The 16,684-nt window shown below is 39.9% G+C and overlaps 1 protein-coding gene across 3 annotated transcripts in view; it reads left to right on the forward strand.

Annotated features, from left to right (window-relative positions):
- The window catches only part of ush1c (Usher syndrome 1C), a 205,414-nt gene that overhangs the window by 95,598 nt on the left and 93,132 nt on the right, over window positions 1-16,684 (forward strand). For all 3 annotated transcript variants that reach the window (XM_072592221.1, XM_072592223.1, XM_072592222.1), the window contains one exon: window positions 5,785-5,909. In XM_072592221.1, coding sequence (XP_072448322.1) covers window positions 5,785-5,909 — 125 coding nt within the window. The remainder of the gene's footprint in view (window positions 1-5,784; window positions 5,910-16,684) is intronic.

The raw sequence follows: 16,684 nt of genomic DNA on the forward strand, positions 1-16,684 counted from the left end.
CAAACACAGGGAGAATGTGCAAACTCCACACAGTCGCCCAAGGGTGGCACGGTGGCACAGTGGTTAGCACTGCTGCCTCACAGCGCCAGAGACCCGGGGTCAATTCCCGCCTCAGGCGACTGACTGTGTGGAGTTTGCACATTCTCCCCGTGTCTGCCTGGGTTTCCTCCGGGTGCTCCGGTTTCCTCCCACAGTCCAAAGATGTGCAGGTCAGGTGAATTGGCCATGCTAAATTGCCCATAGTGTTAGGAAAGGGGTAGATGTAGGGGTATGGGTGGGTTGTGCTTCGGCAGGTCGGTGTGGACTTGTTGGGCCGAAGGGCCTGTTTCCACACTGTAAGTAATCTAATCTAATCTAAGGCTAGAATTGAAACTGGGTCTCCGATGCTGTGTGGCAGCAGTGCTAGTCACTGAGCCACCGTGTCACCCCAAAGGATCATTCCACATCCGGCAGAGACTTTCCAGTTAATCTCGACACCTCAGCTAACTGTGTCCATTGCTCTCGATGTGGTCTCCTCTACATTGGGGAACAGGACGCCAACTTGCAGAACATTTCAGAGAATATCTGGGACACACACACCAAACAACCCCACTGCCCTGTAGCTGACTACTTCAACTCCTCCTCCCACTCCACCAACCGACATACAAGTCCTGGGCCTCTCCATTGCCAAATCCTAGCCACCTGATGCCTGGAGGAAGAACGCATCTTCTTCCGCCTTGTGACCCTCCAACCACACGGCGTCAACATAGATTTCACAGTTTCCTCATCTCCCTTACTCTCACCTCATTCAGATCCAACACTCCAACTCAGCACCGCCCTCTGGAACCGTCCAACCTATCCATCTTCCCAGCTATCCCCTCCACCCTATGCTCTGACCTATCACCATCACCCCTACCTACATCTACCTATCACCTTCTAAGCTACCTGCCCCCCAGCTCCCCCTCCCATTTATCTCTTAACCCCCCTCATCCCCACCCCCATTTATCTCTTAACCCCCTTCCAATCACTACCCACACCCCCCTCATCCCCACCCCCACCCCACCCCCACCGAAGCATCAACTCTCCTGTTCTTTGGATGCTGTCAAGAGTGTGGTGCTGGAAAAGCACATGTTGATTCTCCTGTTCTTTGGATACTGTCTGACCTGCTGTACTTTTCCAGCACTGCACTCTCAGTTCTGATCTCCAGCATCTGCGGTCCTCACTTGCTCCTATGTAGCCATGACGACAGTATACGGGTTGAGGAAATAATTTTTCTATTTTTTGTGTATGGCATTAAAGTTTCTACAATGCAAGTTGTTTTCATTTTAATTTCTATTTTTATTTAGTTTTGGGGGTGTACAGAAATTACTTTATGTTCTTCTATTATTTTGATGTACTAATTTCATTCATATGCAAGCACAGGTTGCGCGAAAACCCACATTTGTGAAAGCAGAACTGTGCTGCATTGTCCAGTTCCTCTTTCACAGTGGCAGACAGAGGATGTTTCATTCCATGGGGAAAAAGCTTCCTTTAATACCAATTAATATTCTGTAGACTTATTGCTTTCAGAATTTTATTGCGTGAAAAAGTGATAATTGAAGTTTGTTGGGAGAATTATAAATACTTATTGTCCAAACACTCTGGGAAACTAAGGCTGCTAGATTGTTATTCATGAAGATGTTGTGAACAAGCTAGATTTGCATAATGTAGATTGCAATATAACACTAATATTCTGGAGTGAATATTCTGGTACTCTTGAAGGTCACATTAATTTAAGAAAAATCATGCATGTTTAAGAAGCTCAGGAAAATAATCTATGAATTTATATTGACATATTGAGTTTGAGGAAAACTGAAACAGCATATCAAGAAGCCAGCCATGATATAAAAACACTGCAATGTAATTTCAGGTCACACCAGACTGCATTTGATTATAATTTACAAGCTACTGAAGCAGAGAGCTGTTGTTTGGCTGCAGATTTTTGCACAAGTTATTCCCCTGCTCTCAGTCTGGCACAGATGATGTATTTGACTGGAGCGTATTTATTTATGCATTTCCTTTCATTGTTTAGTATAAAATAACCACAATAAGAACAGGATTTGAAATGATGGGTACAAAATGATTGTGTGAAATTCAGTTTTTCACCCAAAAAATAGAGCACAAAAGTGAATGTTAACTTAGACAGTGATGATGTAAAATCAGCTGATTCATATACACTAGATCGATAGAAGACATTCAGCTGAAGAGCAAGATGGGTTTGTACTATTGTAAAGATCCATTGAGTGTTGGTTAGACCACTGACCTGAAACATCAGGGCAAAGCATGCATGTCAAAAGTGTTATTGATACAGCTAAATTAATATTCTGGTTTTACACACATCTCTTACGGACCCAGATGAAACAGTGTTGAAATGAAGTAAATAAATCTAAGAAACGGTTCCTGAAACGTCCCTAATCGCGATGCTGGAAGAATGCTGCACATCTGTTTAGAAGATTAAGCTGATATGTTTACAGCCTCTTTGCCCCAGAATTGCCAAGCTGTGACCCATCTAGGCTTCTTCCTGAGATGCCCATCATCACAGATGCTGTTTTTGAGACAGTTATTCCACACCGTGTGAACCAGCTGGAAAAACTGGACACAGCAAAGCTATGGATCTTGGCAAAGTTCTGTCTAGTCCTGGAGGTACAAATATTTTGAAGCAATTGTTACAAACCAGGAGGTGGAAAGGAGAAAAGAACTGCCAGCACTAGGGAAGCAGTACTGGGTGAATTGATAGAAATGTCCCCGATAGTGCAGATAGACTGCACCGATCAGCTGAGAGCATCCCACTCCCCCATCTCTAATCCTGTGTTTACCATAGCTAATCTACATAGCCTACACACTACAGGGTAATTTGGCATGGCCAGTCCCAATAACCTGTATATCTTTGGGCTACAGGAGGAAATCTATGCAGACACAAGGAGAATGTGCGAACTTCATAAAGTTATCCAAGGCTGGAATCAAATCTGGGTCCCTGTTGCTGTGAGACAGCAATACTAACCACTGAGCCACCAAGCTGCTGTACCATTTCCAGATGGATTTCATCCTGTGATCTTAAAAGAGGTGGAGATGAGGTCGTTGATGCATTGATGTCAATTTTCGAGAATTTGCTAGATTGTTGAAAGGTTATTTCAGCCTGTAAGATAGCAAATATAACTCCTCTATGCAAGAAGGAAGGCAGATAGGAAACAGGAAACTGTAGAGCAGTTAGCTTAATATCTGTCATGTGAAAGGTGTTAGAATTGATCATTAAGGAGATTCTAACTGGGTGTTTAGAAAAATCAGAAAAGTAGAAAGTAAACTGAAAGAGGCAGCATGGCTTTGTGAAAGGGAATGTACGTATAAGCAATCATGTAACTTTGGAACACTCTGTCTCCAGAAGTTGTTTGAGATGTGGTCATTGAATATTTTTAAGGTGGAGGTAAATAGATACTTAGAAGAAACAAAGGTTAGATTAGATTCCCTACAGTGTGGAAACAGGCCCTTTGGCCCAACCAGTCCACACCGACCTTCCGAAGAGTAACCCATCCCCCTCTGACTAATGCACCTAACACTATGGGCAATTTAGCATGGCCAATTCACCTGACCTGCACATCTTTGGACTGTGGGAGAAAACCCACGCAGACATGGGGAGAATGTGCAAACTCCACACAGACAGTCACCCGAGGCTGGAATCAAACCTGGGACCCTGGTGCTGTGAGGCAGCAGTGCTAACCACTAAGCCACCTTGCCGCCCGGTTATTGGAGATTAATAGAAATATGGAATTTGTGATACAAGCATTCTGATTTATGAGTATTGGACTAAGCATGAGAAACCAAATGGCCTACATCTGGTCCAATTTTGTATGTTTGTAAAATTTACCAGCGATATACCCTGTCTATAAACAGCAAATAAATCAAATCCAAACAATTGCTGTCCCATGAATCTACTCTTAATATCAACAAAGTGATAGCATTGTTAATGACATCTTCTATTAAGTGACAAATACTCAGCAAGAACCTCCTTTGTGATGTTTAGTTTGGGTTCTGCCAGGTGTCCACTCCAGATCTTAGTACAGCCTTGGCCCATGCATTGCACTGAAGAGTTGAATCTCGAGGTTGAGTGTGGTTTACCTTGAGATCAGGGCAGAATTTAATCAAGTGTTCCAGTAAAGAACACTTTGTAGAATTGAAGGTAATAAATATGGCTCCAATCAATGGAGAGCTTCTACCTTTTCTGCCATACAAAAACAAAGCTATTTGCATCATGTTGGTGACATTGAGAAATAAATGTTGTTTTCTATATCAGCACCATTAACCTACTTTAAAATGATCATCGAAAGTAACATTCATCCTTGTTGGCCAAATAAATGAGTGAATTGCGAACCAATACATTGGAAGTAGAAATCCCAATTTCAACTCTGTGCATATGCATAGTTTGAGTCACATGTTTCATATTTTTAATTTTCTTTGGTGGAGTTCCATCTGACTTGCATGATTATTGGTCGGTCTGCCAAGTTTTAAATTCCTATTGATGCGGAAGAGGACAGGTTCACTTTTTAGTTGGTGCTCTTTGCTCAGGCAGGTTCTGTGGTTATCGCATTTGGTTGAGAATTTATCAAATTCCTTGCTCATAATGCAATCTTATTGAGCCCTTGTAACAATTGCATGTGATATACAGGATGCCTACTAAATGACAAAATACTTTCCCTGATTGGACTAATACAATAACAAAAGTCCTAGGAGCCAAGTGTTCAAAATCCACCAAAAGCTGTGAAATGGTCTTAGCATGAGTTACCTGCCTTCAAGTGACATATGAAGAAAATTTCAGAGAAAGAAATAAAAATAAATAAAATCAGCTCTGAAGATGGAGCTCTGGTTTCTCTGCACACATGCTGCTAGATCTGCTGCATTTTTCCAGCAACTTCTGATTTTGTTTCTGATTTCCAGCATCTACAGTTTTCTTTTGTTTTTTTTCTGAAAAATAAATACCAGGATTTCAATTTTAATATGTATGTTTGACACTTGGAGATTGGCTTGCCAGTTAATGCATTACTTTGATTGAGTGGCTTACAAGTTTCCCTCAAGCCATTCACTGTCATGACGTGGAAATATATCTTTGTTACTGAATCAAAATCCTGGAACTCTCTCCCTAACCACATTATGACAATACTAACACCAAATGGACTGCAACCATTCAAGAAGACAGCTTACCACTATTTTCTGAAGGGCAACTAGGGATAGGCAATAAATACTGGTCCAACCAGTGACACCCACATGCCATGAATGAATATTTTTAAAAATGTGTTATTTACATAATTACATATATACTGGGAAAACAAGCAGAAAGAAAAGTGCTAGGTACAATCAACTGGCATTCTCAACAGATGTCAATGTTCATATTTGATATCATTCCTTTCTGGATGAATAGTGACTAATAGTAAAAAAATAAAGACTAGTTAGACAAATTGCAATTATGTAATCCATTAATTTCTTAATGAATTGCACAATGGCTTTCGCTCTTGAAAATCTCTAGGTTAAAATGCCTTGCTGACGAAATAGAACTATTTAAAATCATACAAGGCGATGTGCTCAGTAATTGGAAAAAAGATTTTTTAATCCTTTTTTTTAATCACGCTGTTCTAGATCTTATGTATTAAGCTTAATGCAACTCACCTGCATAACTCTGAAACTGCTTCAATTTGTTGACACTCTTCATTTTCAGAATAAATGCAGATTTCTTGTCTAACTGGAAGCAAAGACTTGAGTAACTATTGTATCTTACAGGATAGAAGCAGAGGAACAGAAATTCAAAAAGGAATGGGATGAAGACTGGGGACAACGAGAACAATCCAAAAGTCCGAAATCAGTTAGCACCAATGTTTCCCCTCACCCACCACCGAAAACTAAAAGTAAGATACTGAACAGCAATACTTTCACTCCAAACTTCAACCTACTATTCATGTTTTGTCAGCTACTGAGAGTATATTTCAAGTTGTAAAAGTCACAGCAAGGAATCCAGATGACAGCAAGTTATTCTTGTGAGAAATGGATCAGTAGAATCTGTATAATAGGATAAAAAAAGTCAGTTCATGAAGCTCACATAAGTGCTTCACCTGTCTAGTTAGCCGATCCTAGGAAGATGACAGGACCACAAAAATTAATTGCTTAAATACCGCTTTTAATTCCCATGCTGCCTAGCTTTTGCTGAGGAGGAATGAATTTAAATTCCACCTTTTAAATTTGATAAAAGACCCATCAATAGACTGCTGTGAAGTCAACCAACCATCCATTATGTCTTACTGAATGGCTTGCTAAATTCTAGGGCAACTAACCAAATATTATTTTGGTCCCACAATCTTATTCATCCTTTGCGGTCAGTTTTTTTGTAAAACCATGCCTCAAAGCAAATAGTCAAACCCTAGGGGGGTTTTAGACTGAGACCATATCCAAAAAACAGGAAAGGTTCAATGGTGGCTTACATTTTCCCTGTGGGAACCAAAAATGTTTTTGCCCCTAAAAAGAAAATTACCTTCTTTTGATACTTTCTTCAACTGTTCCTCTTTTGTTTCCTCCTGCAGTGGCAAAGCAGGAAATATTGGATTTTCCCATAAGACGACCTAATGTTGTTGGGTCTTGATAATCTAATCTATGTGCGACAAAGGACCCCACTGGCTTTAGCCTGTGTCTTTATCTTGTCAAATGAGTACAAAAAGCATCGATGAGATTCTCATAACATTTGTAACTTTGCAAACAATCTTACAATTGTTGGGGAATCATGGGGAAAGAAATGGAAACATTAGAGAGGTGATTGTCAAACTATTTGAACCATATCACCAACTTTCTGTCATGGGAGTCCTGTAGTGGGACTTGAGCATAGAGCGTCTAGCTCAGAGACAGGAGCAGTGCCTACTGAGTTGCAAGACTTCCTAGGTTCTTATTGCTAATTTATTCTCCCTTGCATCTATTTTCCATCCAGTTAATGTACATATTGCAAATCAGCTTCAGTTCCTGCCTATCACTCTGATCATCCTGTATTCTAAGCACAATATGAAGGATCCTTAGCATTTATTGAAAATGTGATCACTAGTTTGTCAGACAAAGGCCTAAAAGTAGCATATTCAAAGGTCTTAAATTATGATAGTGAATTAATTACAATAGATCTGTAATGCCAATCTGAAGCATTCTCCTGATTGATGGGGACAGTTATGCCATAGAACAGTTGAGATTTGTTTCTTAGGTTGAAGTACATCAGTGATAGGTTGAATGTTTAGATTTATTACAGATATAACAGAATAATAGACAACATCTGTCCTCTATGGAGAGTGTGTTGCTGGAAAAGCACAGCAGATCAGGCAGCATCCAAGGAGCAGTAGAATAGACATTTCATCTGGAAACATTCCTGATGAAGGGCTCCAGCCTGAAACGTTGATTTTCCTGCTTCTGGGAAGCTGCCTGACCTGCTGTGCTTTTCCAACAACACACTCTCAACTCTGATCTTCAGCATCTGCAGACCTCACTTTCTCCTAACATCTGTCCTCTATCCATCACAACCAGTAGTAACCCTGTTAAACTTTGCTACTGCCAAAATTTTAATGAAGCATTCACAGCAATATTCAGCCAGACGTGCCAAGTGGATAGTCCATCTCGTGTCCCCAGCATCACATAGCCAAGCTGTTCCAGTACAGTGTTGAAAAATGTGGTGCTGGAAAAACACAGCAGGCCAGGCAGCATCTGAGGAGCAGGAGAATCAATGTTTCGGGCATAAGCCCTCCTTCAGGACAGCCCTTCTTCCAGTACAGTTGCAACACTGGCATCTACATGACAATGTGGAAAATTGCCTAGGTATGCCCCATGCAGAAAAAGTAGAACAAATCCAACCCAGCCAATTACTGCCCCATCAGTGAACTCTCGATCAACAGCAAAGTAATGGAAGGTGTCATCAACAGTACTATCAAGCAGCACCTGCTCAGCAATAACCTGTTCAATGACACCCAGTTTAGGTTCCGCCAGGGCCAATCACCTCCTGACCTTGTTACAGCTTTGGTTCAAACATGGACAAAAAAGCTGAATTCCAGAGTGACAGCCCTTGACAGCATTTAATTTCACACTTCAACTGAGTGTGCTGAGTGTGACATCATGGAGCCCTAGCCACCCTGGAATAGAGAGCAAATCCTCTGCTGGTTGACGTTGTACCTAGCACGAAGGAAGATGGCTGTGGTTGTCAGTCATTTCAGCTTCAGGACATCTCTGCAGGAGCTCCTCAGGATAGTATCTAAGGACCAACCACCTTCAGCTGCTTCAATGATGCTTTAATGACCTTTCCTCCATCATAAGATCAGAAGTGGGGATGTTTGCCAATGAATGCACAATGTTCAGCACCATTTGTGACTCCTCAGATACTGAAGTAATCTGTGTTCAAAAGCACCAAGATCTGGTCAAAATCCAAGTATGGGCTGAAAAGTAACATTTGCACTGCACAAATGCTAGGCAATGACCATCTTCAATAAGAGATAATCTAAACACCAACCTTGACATTCACTGGTGTTACCATCCCTGAATCCCCCACTATCGACATCCTGGAGCTTATCTGGAAACTCAACTGGACTAAACATAGTGCCTACAAGAGCAGGTCAGAGGCTAGAAATACTGTGGCAAGTAACTCACTCCTGACTTCCCAGAGCCTGACCACCACCTACATGGAATACTCCCCACTTGCTCGGATGGGTGCAGCTCCAACAACACTCCAGAAGTTTGACACTATCCAGGAAAAAGTAGCCCGCTCTATTGGGACTACACCCACAAGCATCCATTCACTCCACCAGTGATACTCAGTAGCAACAGTATGTACTATCTATAAAATGCTGTGCAGGAATTCACCAAAGAATCTTAGACAGCACCTTACAACCACAGAACCACTTCCATTTAGAATGACAAGGGCAGCATATTCATGGGAATATCATCACTTTCAAGTTCCCCTGCAAGCCACTCACCATCCTGACTTGGAAATAAATCACCATTCCTTCACTGTCACTGGGCCAAAATCCTGGAATTCCCTTCCTAAGGGCATTGTGGGTCAGCCTCCAGTATATGGATTGCAGTGGTTCATACAGGCAGTTCACCACCACCACCACAAGGGCTACTAGGGACAGGCAATATCCAACTAGTAAAAGAGGTATTAGCAACACCTGCCTTCTATCACAACAGTATAATGAAACAAAGCATTTGATTTGTAATGTAGTTAAAACTAGTCATTAGTTTTGGTATTCATATGTAATACTTTCTATTCTTTGTCAATATGAACAGTGAAGGGTAATACATACTGCCATTTCAATTTTATTGAAATTTTTCCTTTGTGAGAAAATGTCACAATGTTGAAGGTGCTCAGGATGTTACAAATTGCATTCCAGATTCGATCTGAAATGCAATGCTCATCAATATTTCATCATATTATTCAAGTGAGGGCTATGGGCTACAGTGGATGAAAAAGGCTATAAATTTAACCTCAATTAACTGCAACACTGGTTTATATTTTATTGGATTTAAACATTTCCTTCATGCTTACAGTGATGATTGATGTGGTAAAGAATGAAAGGTTTTCTGCTTTTTGCCTCTAGTGACAATGTCAAGCTTCCTCAGGTCTGGAAAAGACATAAATCAAATGCAGCATGGAATCCTTTCAGCGCTTCTTCAATAGGCAAATGTACTGTCCTGTCAATAGTGTGAAATTCTTATCTTCCATACCAGCCATCCTCATATCTGTATGGATGCCAGATTAATATTAAACTGTGAACAATCTTGTGCTTTTGGTTTTTGGCCTGTGCTCTCGATGGTGCCATTAGGCAAAGTTGAAGATGCAAATTGTGTGCTTGGCAGATGTGGAAGCCGAACTCATTATTCCACTAAATGATACAATAAGATTCAAATGTATAATTAATGTTGAATCTTTAATTGCCAAGATTTAAAGTGTTATTTGTATACAAACACATTACCTTAGCACTGGCCTACAGAGGAGGAAAATTGAGTGAAACAACAGATGGCAGTATACCTCCAAAAAAAAGTTGTGTGACTCCAAAGAAAAGAATGACAAAATTCTCTGCAATAGGGACAGATTATCATTGGAGTACTGGATTAGCAATCCAGTTGACTCGGACTAAAGATTGAGTTTAAACCACAGTTTTTAAAAACAATCAAAAGAAAAAAAGCTGTAAAGAGTAAAATCAAGGATGGATTGTGATAAAAACATTATGGGTCACTAATGTCCTAAAGGAAAGGAAAACTTCAGTCCCTACTGCTATGGCTTATTAAACTATAATTTCACATAAACATGGTTAACTCTTAACTGGTCCAGCAAAAGAAAAAAAGTGTATAAAACTTTTGGGAAATTGTTGTTTGTGACAAAAACTGACTTGTCATGCCACAATTGTGATTAGTTGAGCCTGAATTAGGAAAAGGTTTAATTGCCGCAGTTCAACATTAAGAGTTGTAAGGTTTGCAAAGCTTGTGAACTATATGGGTACATACAGTTAAATACTGTTTAACAAATATTGTGAATCTTAAAACAGAATATATGCAATATTTTTACTTTTAAATAATTTCTTCTGGGATTATTTAATAATTATTTGTCCCAGTTTGCTACCATGCATATTGAAATATTAATCCTCATAATATATATATATTTAAAATTCTCCCATGCAGTTGCCAAACAACACTTTAGATTTTGTGCATTTATATTACACCTTAGTATCAAGTTTTACCATTATAACTTCCTATGTTTAAATTGTAAACCTTCTGCTGACAGTGATGCTGCTATTGATGCAGAGTTGTGTAAGTGGCACAACATTATCGTCATTCTTTCATCTCCTGAGATGGTGGTTGTGCAGTGTTGATGTGTTAATCATGGCCTGTTGGGGCTCAGGAGTGTCACTCTGGCATTGAAGACTCTGGTATTTGTTTCTGTCGAGGAAGTTTGTGGATTGAGGACATGGGGGATTCATGGTCCTATGCTTCTCTGAGCTTTCTTCATGGTCACCCAAACGTTTTGTTTCTGCTCATCTCTTCCACTGTGCCTCCAAACTGTTATCCAACAGAAGTCACAACTATAGCTTGATGACTATCTCCCAGTTGTCCATGTCAATATCCACCACCAATTTGATAGCTAGCTTGCATGTTTCCTTTTAGCAGAGACATGGGTGCCCAGCAGGCTGTTACCCAGTTCTTGGTACAAGCCATCTTTGAACATAGAGCATCATTTCGTCTGATAGAGATGACTAAATGAGTCCAGATATCATTGGCTTAGCAGTGAGTGTACGGTGATGGAATTAGCCTATTCCAATACTCTGTGATGAACTTGTTCTGCCATGAGATGCTCAGGGTATGACTGAATCAGCAAAGCTGGAAACTATTCAGCTTTTGCTCCTGCCTGGAATATGTTGTCCAGTGATTACCTAGTGCTCCTGTAAAGTGCTGAGAGGTGTGTGCCTCATGGTCTGGTGATCTTAATCAGGTTGGCTATTGGTCCTCTACTCAACATAGACCTAATAGTGACAGAGTAAAGATTGAAAATCAGAATTACCACTGGATAGTCATAGCCATCTTTGAACAGGTAATAAGAAGTTGCAAAGTGAGATTATTCAGATTGTGGGGAACACCATTAGTGACTTAATCATGCCATTCCTGTTGGAAGCAATAGTATATTCTGGATTAGTGGTGCTGGAAGAGCACAGCGGTTCAGGCAGCAAAGGGCTTTCCTGATGAAGGGCTTTTGCCCGAAACATTGATTTCGAAGCTACTTGGATGCTGCCTGAACTGCTGTGCTCTTCCAGCACCACTAATCCAGAATCTGGTTTCCAGCATCTGCAATCATTGTTTTTACCTCGGAAGCAATAGTATAGCCAGTTTTGGGACTTAGAACAAAATTAATTCGAAAGTATGCAGTATACTCTTCAAAGCTATAAAACTTATTTATTTTGTCAAACAAAAAAGAATTGTAAATGAGGGATAATTAAATTAAAGGTCCATTTGAGACAACATCATCTTGGAGATGAGTGGAATTTAGAAAAGATCTTTGATTTTGATTTATCTGGGTAATAGGGTAGGTTTTTAGATGCAGCATAGACCTTGATTAGTTTGAAATGAAGCCCACTAAGTGAAGTTATCCAAAATAAATAGCCCTTAGGCAGACCTGCACTATAAGCACAATAGAACACTAAAATTGACTGTGTGAAAGATGAATGAGGTTTCATCTAATTCTGAATCTTGAGAGGATCACAAGCAGGAAGTTTGGATAGTTTGAAGCTAGTGAGAGAATCTACAGGGTCGTCAGTCCCATATTGCAAAAGAAAGTAACCAGCAGATTAATGTGAAATTATTAGATAAGTAATTGGAACAAGGGACTGAGACTGCCACAATCCAGAGAGAATAAAAGTAAGTTTTACCTCTAAGGGGTCAATGACATATAGTCTATAGTCTAGACTGGGGAGGGGACTGCAGAGTATAAATAATTTTAAGAATGATGTCCCGTATAAGAAAATTCTTGAAGGCTAGGAATTCTAGGAAGTACTAATGACACATTAGTACTTATGACATTAAAGTCGGTGGAGTAGTGGACAGTATGGAAGAATGTTGCAGGTTACAGGGGGCCTTGGATAAACTGCAGAATTGGGCTGAGAGGTGGCAAATGGAGTTCAATGCAGATAAATATGAGGTGATTCACTTTGGGAAGGATAACATGTAGGCAGAATACTGGGTCAATGAAAAGATTCTTGGTAGTGTGGATGTGTAGAGGGATCTTGGAGTCCATATACATATATCCCTGAAAGTCGCCACCTACGTTAATAATGCTGTTAGGAAGGCATATGGTGTGTTAGCTTTTATTGGTAGAGGGATTGAGTTCCAGAGCTGTAATGTCATGCTGCAACTTTTCAAAACACTAGTGCGGTTGGATTTGGAATATTGTACACTGTTCTGGTCACGTCATTACAGGATGTGGAAGCATTGGAAAAGGTGCAGAGGAGATTTACCAGGATGTTGCCTGATCTGGAGGGAAGGTCTTATGAGGAAAGGCTGAGAGATTTGAACCTGTTCTCATTGGAAAGAAAAAGGCTAAGAGTGGATTTGATAGAGACATACAAGATGATCAGAGAATTAGATAGGGTAGACAGTGAAAGTCTTTTTCCTAGGATGGTGACATCAGCTTGTAGGAGGGGGAATAGCTACAAATTAAGGGGGTGATAGATTTAAGACAGATGTCAGACAAGTGCTCTTTACTCAGAGTGGCAAAGGTGTGGAATGTCCTGCCTGCCAACATAGTTAACTCAGCCACATTGGGGGCATTTAAACAATCCTTGGATAAGCACATGAATGATATAGGGGGGATGGGTTTAGATTAGTTCACAGGTTGGTGCAACATCAAGGGCCAAAGGGCCTGTTCTGCACTGTCTTGTTCTCTGTTCTATGTTCTGCATATATACGCAAGTAATAATTGTGTTCCTAAGACCAGCTTGCTGGTGAAAATGTAGGGTGTTAACTTTAACACAAGTAGTGTTTTGAAGAAATTGAAATCCACCTATTCCACCCCAAAAAGTAGTGCCAAAGAAGCCAAACATAAATTCATTATTGAATTTTTTATTTACAAATAAGTGATTTCTGTTGTTTTCTTGCAGTACAAAAAAGAAAACTAATTAGCAGCAGAGCATATATTAAATGACTATGAACATCCATGACACCACAAAGCTCCTTGTCTTCAAAACTAAAGTTCATGTCCTAATCTGCTGCTTGGATGGCATTATCAGTATCACCAACAATCACGTCATCATCAGCCATATCTTTCCACAAATAATTATTCTCTTGCCACCAAATGTATTGAATATTCCACATTTCTTGAATGATCTGAGGACAATCACCACTGATTACAACCCATTCACACAGGATTACTAACATCAGAGTTCATAGGCTGCCTCTGTTAGTGACTCTTTTCTCTTCTTCAGTCATCCAGACATTCTGCTTTTTCTTTGTCATGTTATCCTGGAAGATCTTATTTTGCGAAATATTAATTGTCGAATAAGACTGGTTAGACCACCAGGCTTCATTACAATTCTGGTGTTTTACAGCTTGACATCAGTAATGTAGTTGACAAAGTGTGATCTGAATAAGTCCCAACTGAGAAGACTTTTTCTTTAATGAAATCCTCCTGGTTGGAAACTCCAAACTTTGCGCAAAAATACTTTCAAGCGACATTCACCATATATGACTGTGAGAATGGACAATGCTTCTCAGACGTTGCTGCTTTTTGGAGGATTTTTCTCTTTATTATCAACATTAGCCTAAGTTTCTTTTCCAGTTGGACAAAGACAATAGCACTACTGTGTACAGAGGAATGTCGATTATCCGAAGGACACTGGCATGGAGTATTTTGTTCAGTTAATCGAATTCCAGATAATCAAATGTCAGATAACATAGTTTAGCCAAGCATCGGGACCTTGCGATCTTGCCAGATAATCCAATATTCGATGATTGTGGTTCCTCCATATCAACATTTTTCATGGCTAGTTGGCTGCACCACCATCATTTTCATGGACTGTTTGACTGGCTGGCATGTTAAAATTCATTGGAGTCCCGTCTACATTCCTAATACAAACCAAACTTTGTCCAATCGTTTGTCTATCTTTGACTGGACGCCACTGAAATGTAATAAACCTGTCATTAACTTCTGCTAGGAGACACTCCAAAGCCTTGTTCTTTTGTCACCATGCAGTATCATTTCTCTTCATAAAACTGTACAATCTAAAATGCTTTATCTTGCTTACTTCATTGAGAAGGTTTGGATAGCCCCGTGAAAAGTTGAGAGTCCATTCTGGTGATTTTTATTAAAATATTTTTCCAGTTCAATTTTTCTCTGGTTTTCCACCATTAAATATTGATACTTGCTGTCTGACTCAAGTTTGATAATCCACTCTCTCTCAGTTCATTTCATCACTATGTGTCCACCTGACTCCTTCCTGCTTCCTTTAGTTCCTCCTCCTGTTCCTCTTTATCCTCTTACTCCTGAATTGGCATTCACATCAATGAAAGCAATGGATTAAAAACATTGAGAAACTTGCCCAAACAGTAAGGACACCAGAAGCACTGTGCGTGAAGGCTGATTGCATGCGAACAATGTTTCAAGGGGCTCCACAGCTCTCACTGTGGGTTCACTTTGCTGACGTGGTGGACTGATCATGGGGGAGTCTCTACCTTCAAATATGTCGGTAGAGCCAACCAGCACAGGATGAATACATTGTGGCTGCTGGCATGATGATGGACATTCACCAAAAGCATAGTCTTGGCAGGATCTCATGCAAACGGAATATTTTTTGAAATAGGAGCCGTTGTGATTCTCCTAGTATATTGGCATGAGATTCCCATAAATCACGTGCAATCAGTGATGTTCTAAAGCAGGAGGAACTCTGCTATCAAAGAGAAAACCTTGTATTCTCTCATCCTACTTTTTCTCCTTAGCAAAGAAAAATGAACTGCTTATGCCTTGAGTAGATAAACATGATTTCTTGACTGATGCGATGATGGCACCCTGTTAAATATTGCCAATGTTCCCTACTCCCATCTGGAACTTTGAAGAACCCAGTAGTGTAAAATTGAGGGCGATGGTGACAGTCACTTTGCCAAATAATGAATCTGAGTCACTTCAGGCGCTGGGCGAGGTAAAGTTGAAAAGACTTTTTTTGGAACCCTTAGCAAAAAGGAGGAGCACTCGCTTTGGGTAACGTTAAAAATAATTCTTAAATGGCAGAAACATTGAGTATTTTCTGTCAGAGTGACAAAAATAAATGAGTGTTGCTTTAGAAACACAACTTTGATTTCCTTATAATCCAGTTATTTACGCCATGGCTATTTAACCTGAAGGTACTAACTAATTTGACCAGGTGCTTGTGTCTCTATGTCAAGCATCTTGAAACATTTTTTGATTTTGTTAAAGCCAATGCACAGAGGAGTATTATGACTCAGTTACAATAATTGATCTGCCTCACCCTTTAAAATTTCTTTGCCAACATCATATAGTTATGTATTGTTCAGATTTTCTTTTGCGCAACCCAAAATCCCAGAAAACACTTGATGTCTGTACTCTAGAATACTGTGACATCTTCAGAAATCTGCAACTGTGATTCCCTACAGTGCAATGCCCTGATTTCAATTATGGAGCTGTGTACAGTCACCAATTGTAGAATACAACTTCCAGTAGGAAAGGAAAAATACATGCCAACAGCTCTATTGTAATAAAATCATGTCACTTGCAATATCGAAGGTGGGATAATCTTTTTACTGAAAATCAATCATTTCTTCCATGCTTTTTTTGACACTAACGCATTAAGAGGGATCAGTGCAAAATCCCTGCTCAGTTTGTTTTCTATAACTGTGTATGGAACTACTGGGCAAAACTTTTCCAAGGTCAATTTGTGGAGGAAGATTGTCTGGCTTTCATCAAAGATAATACTGTGATATTCTCTAAAATAGATTGCATCTACAAGAAACCCATTTAGAAATGTCAACATTTTAAATGTAGAAGTGTTACTTTTTTTTCTCTTTCTACTCATTTAAAAAAAAAATGCTCTCTTAGAAGTGAGGCAACATCTGACTGTGCATTGCTACTGTCTGACACCGAACCAATTCCTAAGTTATTTTCATTCAGAAA

Source organism: Chiloscyllium punctatum, chromosome 22 (assembly GCF_047496795.1).
Source record: "Chiloscyllium punctatum isolate Juve2018m chromosome 22, sChiPun1.3, whole genome shotgun sequence".
In the NCBI taxonomy this organism is placed as follows: Eukaryota; Metazoa; Chordata; class Chondrichthyes; order Orectolobiformes; family Hemiscylliidae; genus Chiloscyllium; species Chiloscyllium punctatum.